Source organism: Chrysochloris asiatica, unplaced genomic scaffold (assembly GCF_000296735.1).
Source record: "Chrysochloris asiatica unplaced genomic scaffold, ChrAsi1.0 scaffold00055, whole genome shotgun sequence".
NCBI lineage: Eukaryota > Metazoa > Chordata > Mammalia > Afrosoricida > Chrysochloridae > Chrysochloris > Chrysochloris asiatica.
The window spans coordinates 8,175,846-8,184,087 of record NW_006408573.1 but is presented as its reverse complement, the minus strand read 5'-3'; the positions used below and the strand labels follow the sequence as shown (position 1 = coordinate 8,184,087).

Here is an 8,242-nt window from a genome sequence, read left to right as displayed (position 1 = left end):
GACGGCACTTAACAACAACAACAACAAAGGTAACTGTGGATTACTTGGTATCTGCTTTGTTACTCCTTAGAAATACTGCACTGACTATATGCCCTCATTACTGGACTTCATTTGATACTTGTCTACCCGCTACTTTGGAAAACTGCTATGGCCTTTTATGACCTGTATATAGTGTAGAATATAATAGTAAAGTACTTTTAAAAAAAAAGTAACTGTTCTGAGCCAAAAGAGACCTTTGGATATGATTGAGTGCTCAGACTTTGGGTTGCACCTGGATTCACCATTCTGGTTATTGAAAACATTGATAAGAATTATTATTACAAGGCTTCTGATGAAAGTTTCACTATGATTTAATGTGGTCCATTAGACCATAGAACTCGAAGGCATGATCTATTTTGTCTTTTCAGGTGAACGTGTGGGAGCCTTCACTGTGGTCTGCGTAGATGCTGACACAGCCAAAAAGGTGGAGTCACAGCTGAAGATCTTGATCCGTCCCATGTATTCCAACCCTCCTCTCAATGGGGCCCGGATTGCCTCCACCATTCTGACGACCCCGGATTTGCGGAAACAATGGTAAAGGCTCAGTGCCACTCGTCACTACCTGCCTATTCCTACCAATGCTCCTTCAGAGCAGTTTTGTAACTGGACTGTGATGGTGTGCCAGACTTGACAGCTTCCTGCACAGAAGTGGGAAAGAGAGAAAGTACTTTTTGTTAGCACTTTCAAACAATAAGCTCATTATTCCCAATGCCACTGAATCGATTCCAACTCACAGTGGCACTGTAGGGCCAGAACAGGACTGCTCCATGTGGTTTCTAAGATTTCATATCTTTATGGGAACAGAGAAGCCTCATCTTTCTCCTGAAGAGTGGGTGGTGGGATTGAACCACCAACCTTGTGACTAGCAGCCCAACACATAACCCATTGTGCCACAAGGGCTTCTTTATTCCCTATAATACCCAAACCCACTGCCCTTGAGTCCATTCTGATTCCTAACAACCCCGTACAGGGTTTACAAAAAGGTGAATCTTTCCTGAAGCAAGCAGTCTCAGCTTCCTCCTGCGGAACAGCTGTTGGGTTTGGTCAGCAACCCAACACCTCCCCCACAACACCCAAAGCTAGTCTTCTGTGTGCAGTATTCCTGTATTCATTCATTCCCACTTCCCCTGAGTTCAAGTTCACATTCCTTACTTTAGAGCACTTTCTCAAGAATGGTATTTTTTTTATTGTTATTAATTTTGGTACCTGTTCTCTAAATGAGTGTCGCTCAATCACAAGAGAGATTTTACATGGTTACTCTGAACACACATACCTGTGTGTGCGTGTGCTTGCCTGGAACAAGTTTCAGAGCTCAGTACTGTGGCCACCTTACGTTACCATTCCTAAATGCCAGTTGCACCCTTCTAAGCTGCACATATATCCAATCAGTGGATCATGACATACCAGTTAAAACTTTGCTCTAGAGCAGGGGTTGGCAAACTATGTTCTGGAGGTCAACTCCAGCCTGCCCTCTATTCTTGTAAATAAAGTTTTGTTGAAACAGAGCCAGTTATGATTGTCTGGCAGCTTCATGCTGTAACAGCAGGCTTCAGTAGTCACAACAGAGATGAAATAGCCCAGAAAACTAAATATTTACTATCTGGTCCTTTGTCAAAAGTCTGCTAACCCTTGTTGTCATTAGGTGCCGTCAAGTTGGTTCCAACTCATATCGACCCTGTGTACAACAAAATGAAGCCCCGCCAGCCACGGCTCTGTTATAAACCAAGATGTCTGTACAACATGTGATTTGTCATGTATGAGTTTATCCTCTGTGGCATAGCTAGTTGAGAGGGTAGATCTTTGAGCAGATATTTGTATAGCTCATCCCGTTAACATGTGACAACTACTTCTGCCTCAGAGAAATCCTGTAAGCACTGATGGAAGCTCTCTGTAAGTACAGGATGTACACCAGGGTTACCAAAAAGTTGGCTGCTTTTTAAAATATAAATTGTGTTTTTTCCTTTATAACTGGCCTCTAGTAACATATAGTACTTAACGTATAAGTACATTTCAGAAATTGTGGGAGAAGGAAAAAATTCACAGTGACTCCAGCCACTGCAACCCAATTTCTTTTTTTATCCCCATTGTGATCCATAGTTAGGTGTGTGTGCGTGCTTACATATGGAATGCGTATGTGTGTGTGTCTAAGGTTGGTTTTATTTTTGTCACTTAGAATTATATTGAGCTTTTTTCCCGTAATTTATTGTTGTTGAGAATGTGTACAGCAGATCATCCACCAGCTCAACTGCTCTACACGTGCAGGTCAGTGACGTTAATGATGTTCTTCTTCAAGTTCAACCATTCTCACCCTCCTAGTTCCTCCTCCATCTACATAAACTCCTTGCCCCCTAAGCTTCTGACCTAATCTTTCTGAGTTGTTGTTGTCACTTTGATTCCATGTCAGTAGTTCCTACAAAAGCTAAATGCTCAAGACAGGCATTTTTTTTGTAGTTCAGCTAACCTATGAAGACTCCGAAGGGATACTTTTGATTTAAGCTTGAAGATTATCTCAGAGCAGTAGTTTCGGGGTTCTTCTAGCCTTGTTGGTTCACGTAATATATTAATTGTGTTTCTGTGTTTCCAAATTCTCAGTAGTTATGAAGGTTTTGTGGTGGTGGTTTTGTTTTTTATGTGTGCACTTCAGTGCACATTTGGGAGTCTGTAGCACTCCAAACACTGTGCCAGGAGACTGAGGTGTAAGCCTGGGAGCGAGTGGTGTGCACTGTGCCTAGGGAGCCCCAGGTTCCCATGTTCCTAGCGTGGGAAGTCACCGGGTTGGAAAGGGAGGAGTCAATCGCTGAAGCGCCATGATAAAATGTGAGGCTTTTCCTCAGAACCAGGAGCTTGGGGGAAGTGTACGGATCCTACGTGCTGCCAGTACGAGCCAGACCTCATGGTGAATGGCACTGGCTACCTGGGGACTGCAAGGAACTTTAAAATCAAATGCCACACCTGGAGTGCCCAGGCTCCTCAGTTCTAACTAGTAAGCATGCTGCTAGTGCAGGCCTGTCAGCTCCTCATTTTCAGAGAAGCTAGAAATTCAAATGTGCAAGTGCCCAACTTTTAAATGCCTAACTGGATCAAATATTGTGAGTCCTGGTGTGGCACTGTAGGATAAGCACTGGACTGCTAACCAAACGATGTTGTGGTGTGCCGTGGAGTTGGAATGAACTCATAGTCGACCCTGCATAGGGTTTCGGAGGCTGTGAATCTTTACAGGAGCAGAGCGCCTCAGCTTTCTCCCATGTAACAGCTGGTAGTTTCGAATTGCTGACCTTGAGATTAGCAGCCCAAGTCAACTACTATGCTAGCAGAGGTGTTCAAAGTCGGCAGCCACTCTTGGAAACCCTACACAGGGTCACTTCGAGTCAGAAGTCTTTCAGTAGCACCCAACAACCCTTATTAGAGTCCTGGGGTGGCGCTGTAGGATTAGCACTGGACTGCTAGCCACAAGGTCAGTGGTTCAAACCCACCAGCTGCTCCTTGGAAACCCTATACAGAGTCACTATGAATCAGAAACAACTCAAGGGCACTTAACACCAAAGGGCCATTATTCGGTCTCTGGTTGGTAATTTGCAAGTCCTGGTGTGTCGCTGTTTGTTAATGCGTCAGACTGCAAAGTCGTTGGAACTGCAAGGTCAGTGGTTCAAGCTCACCAGCTGCTCCTTGGAAACCCTATACAGGGTCGCTATGGGTCAGAATCGACTCAACGGCACAGGTCGGCAGTTCAAGCTCACCAGCCACTCCTCAGAAACTGTCTACAGGGTGACTATGGGTCAGAACCCACTCGATGGAACTGAATAATAGTAACATTCTAACAGCATAACATCACTTGTGGAAAGATAGTTTAAGAAAGTAAACATGTAAGGACAAGGACGATCTTTGACAATGGTCCAGTCAGTGAGCACTAACAAGGATCTCCAATAGAGCCATGTGAGTGGAACAGAAAAGGTCCAGTCTGAGCAAGAGGGAGATTGTGTTCAGATTCGGGTGAGCCCTGTGCGTGGATAAATAGAGAACTGCCTTGTTCCGTGGTAGGTTGTTCAAGGTCTGGTTCCAAAACTCACTCTTTAGGAAGTGGAGGCCTGAAGACAGGGCCCCCCTCAGTCCTGCCTCTCCTCAGCATCCAGCACGTGGCTTGACACAGTGTAACTTCGCAATGCCTTCTTTATTGTGAGGGCAGGAATGTTGTTTAAGCTGATTTCCATCCCTGTATAAGTGTTGTTTAGCTGTTTAACGTACAGCTTTTGCTTCCTGCTTAAAGGATGGAGAGTTTTGTTGTTACTCTTACTAGTTGTCATCATGTTGATTCTGACTGATGGAGAACCCATGTGTGCAGAGTAGATTTGTTCCTTAGGACTTTCTTGGCTGTGAACCAACACTTGTCTTCTGTGGTGACCGCTGGTGGGTTCACACCACCAGTCTTTGGTTAAGCAAACTGTTTATGCCACCAAGGGTTTTTTTTTTCCCCAAAGTGTTACTCTTCCTAAATTTTAGCAGCTTTGTTGATTATTAACATCCCAATTGTGTTAACTGTTTCTTACTGACTCTGTTTTGACATAAAAAAGAGTGCAATTTCGTAGATTTCTGTTCCAAAGTTATTGACAGACTGTGGGTCAGTTGAGACACCTTAGGGAACTATGTAAAGAAGCTCTAGTAGTGCACTGGTTAAGTACTTGGCTGCAAACCGTAAAGAGGGCAGTTCAAGTCCACCATCTGCTCTATAGGTTAGAGTTGTGACAATGTACTTCCCCGTAAGATAACAGTCGTTGAAACCCAGGGGGCAGATTCTCCTCTGTCCTGTAAGGTCGCTGTGAGTCAGAACAGACTTGACAGCAGTGCAGTGAGGAGCCCTCAAAGAGCTAACCAGCCGGTAGTGCTCAGCCAGACCTGAGCTCAGCCGTGTCTCCTCTCCGGGTTTTCTTGTAGGTTGCAAGAAGTGAAAGGCATGGCAGATCGGATCATCAGCATGCGGACTCAGCTGGTCTCCAACCTCAAGAAGGAGGGCTCCTCGCACAGCTGGCAGCACATCACTGACCAGATTGGCATGTTCTGTTTCACGGGGCTCAAGCCTGAGCAGGTGAGTAAACTGATGTCTGCACAGCTGACCAATTGATCAGTCTGTGTAAACCAAGTCATGGTTAACCTGAAGAGTTCACTTGGAGCCCTTTTCGGTAAAGGTAATATGTAGCATTTTTTATTCGCATTTCCTCCCTGTCTCCTCTGGGGTTTGCGGGGCTTTGCTGGTCATATTGTCTGTAGAAAAGTACTCCCATTTTTCCAAGAACAATACAGCTTGGCCCACTCTATTCCACAGATAAATTCCAGTTTATTTTCTACAGATACTAAATTTAAAGTTTGTTTTTTGTTTTTTTCCCCACGTGTTCACATCTTAGAATTCATCTTCCTACTTTACAAAGAGGGGCCCTGGTGGCATAGTGGTGAAGTGCTGAGATTAACTGAAAAGTCAGCAGTTCAGACCACCAGCTACTACATGAGTAAAAGATGGCAAGCTGCTTCTGTAAAGACTCGAGTCTTAGAAACCCTCTGGGTAGCCCTACTCTGTTCTGTAGACCCTATGAGTCAGAATCAACAACAGTAGGGGTTTGGGATGTGTTTTTACTTTTAAAAATAGCTTCTTATTCTTTTGTTGCTCTGAGTGAGCATACTTAAACAATCAACCACACGAGATCAAAAGGACAGCATTTGCCCAGAGATAAAGCTCAGCAGGCAGGAAGGCACCGGAAAGGAGGAGGACTGGAAATGGAAAACACAGGAAGGCAGTGGGCAGAGGCTGTTCATTGTGGGGGCTGCAGTCAGTGCCACAAAACAAAATGTGTATGAAGTTTTTAATGGCAAGCCAATTTGCTCTGTAACCTTATTAAATCACAGTAAGTTTAAAACAACAAAAGAACAAGTTGGCTAAACGAGTACCATGCCAGGGCTGGGGGAACTCCCTGGTCCCGGAAAATAAGGCCAAGCTCTCTTCTCTTTGCAGGTGGAGAGGCTGACCAAGGAGTTCTCCATCTATATGACAAAGGACGGCCGCATCTCTGTGGCAGGGGTCACCTCCGGCAATGTGGGGTACCTTGCCCATGCCATTCACGAGGTCACTAAGTAATTCTCTGGTGAGAGGGAGCAGAGACAACCGGTCTGTCTTCAGCCTCTGCTGTTGTGAGTCTCACAAGGAGCATGAGGAAGGTGGATGGTGGCAAGCAGATCGTTTCTTTCAACCACAGTGCTTAACACTCAGCTATTGGATGTGTTTTACAGAAAAGAAAACGTAGTGAATTGGGCAGAGGCATTCATGACTGGTGTCAGGCACTTGGTGGCTCCCAAACCAAACTTGCCCCTACCCTTTCATCGCCAGCTGTTTTAAAAGAGTTTACATGTGCAAGAAAGTCAGAGCCAAAAATCTACCCATCACACCGTTGCAATATTGCAGAAGCTTTAACTGAAGCACCTTGTGTGCAAGAGTTCCTGTTCTCCCAGTAGGAGAAGTAGCACTTATAGCGGCTTTGTGAAGAGACCTAGTTCCGACATTAATCACCGGCCTCATGTTTGCCCTTCCCAGCAACCAACCAGAGTACAGAAATCATGTTTGATGAAAACCATCGCGTCCACTGGCACTGCAGCAGGGAAAACAAAAGATGCCCTTTCCCGATTTACTTCAGAGAAACAAGAAGGAAGGCTCTGCTTTGTAATGCTTAGCGGCATGTTAATGCTCCTCTCTTCCCTGATCCTTGCTGTTCTTTTCCTTAGGCATAGGGGTCTTTCACTAGCCTAGAGTTTCATCTGTTCTCCTGCTCTGTTGGCCTGTCAACCCCCTTCTAACAGGACTGACTGATTTCAAGAATGAAGAACCTACTTTAATGCACATGCCGTGTCCTCACCAGGAGAATAGATACCAGCACTGTCATCTTAGCATCCTCTTCAGTCATTGTTCAGTGATCTCCTGTCCGGATGCTACCTCTGCCCTTTGGGACCTCCTTCCTTGGTTGAGTGTGGGGTTGCAGTTGCTCGTCTCACAGCATGAGTCAGGCAGTGCGGGGCAGGGCCAGGAGGGGACATTCTGGGCTCTGCTCTTCACCTGTGCGTGCTGCCAGTCGGGCTGAGTCTTCACCCTTTGGAAAGACAACCGCCGTTGGCTCGAATCATGGAGATGGAATGCAGCCTGGTTTCTCTGTTACAATAAAGTCCCTGTAGACCCAACCACTGTCTACTAAAGTCTTTCCTTCTGATGGGAGGACTGGGCTAGGAGTGGATATACAACCCAGGAGTCTGGCCTCATGGTCAGCTGACCATAAGCCAACAGTATATTAGCTATTTCAGAGGTAGACTGGAGACACATCTCCGTCTTCTTCACTCGCCATTTGGCTTGTCCATCCAAAGAAGCTGAGAATATGGGTGTAAGTCCCTTGGACTTTGGAGGACAGTTGGAGTGCCACATGAATATCAGAGAGGTTAAGTCGGTAATATAAACAAAAAGTAAATGTGAAATAAATGCATGATGTGGACTAGACGTAAAGTGACTAACCCTCATTCTTAGTAACAGAGTACTGGGGAAATAGAACCCAGGGTTGCAGGTCTTCACATTTTCAAGGAAAATGGAAATCCTGGTATCTATGGGAGGCCTATTGATGCTTAAAGGTTGACAACTAATTCAACTGTTTAAAAAAAAAAGAATTGCAAGCAATGCAAAAGTAAATTGTCAGTTTGGGACCTCTAGCAAAAAACATGTACCCTCTGTCTGTGGACATTCAGAATTTGCACCTACTGGGTGTCTGTCATGCCTGTTCTGCACCCTTCTGTTCATCCTAGTTAACACTCAAGATGGAACAGCTACTAGCCGGGCAGGCAGTGGAATGGGAGTCAGGCCAGACTCCATCCACAGTGTTTTATATATTGATTTTTTTTTTTTTTTAATAATTTCCTCATAATGCCATTATTGAGATTACTTGCAAGTTAGTTGCTCATGTTGGCTTTGGTTGGTTGACTTCTCCTTGTTGTTTATCATTATAAACATGTTTACAACGCATTTGCCAATCCAACATTTTTATATTTACAGTTGAGTGATGACAATCACCCTAATAAGCAACCATCACCGGTGTCCATTTCCACATTTGTCATCACTGTAAACACTCAGTGCTTCCTAAACACTAACAGCCCTTTACCCATTCTTTCTGCCAATCTGTAGGGGTTT

General features: G+C 44.9%; 1 protein-coding gene across 3 annotated transcripts in view; it reads left to right on the top strand.

The window, feature by feature from the left end:
• GOT2 (glutamic-oxaloacetic transaminase 2, mitochondrial) overlaps positions 1-6,499 on the top strand; it is a 21,517-nt gene extending 15,018 nt beyond the window's left edge. For all 3 annotated transcript variants that reach the window (XM_006863582.1, XM_006863580.1, XM_006863581.1), the window contains 3 exons: positions 408-573; positions 4,969-5,119; positions 6,038-6,499. In XM_006863582.1, the coding sequence (XP_006863644.1) occupies positions 408-573; positions 4,969-5,119; positions 6,038-6,160 (440 nt within the window). In that variant the 3' untranslated portion in view covers positions 6,161-6,499. The remainder of the gene's footprint in view (positions 1-407; positions 574-4,968; positions 5,120-6,037) is intronic.
• The last annotated feature ends 1,743 nt before the right edge of the window (positions 6,500-8,242 follow it).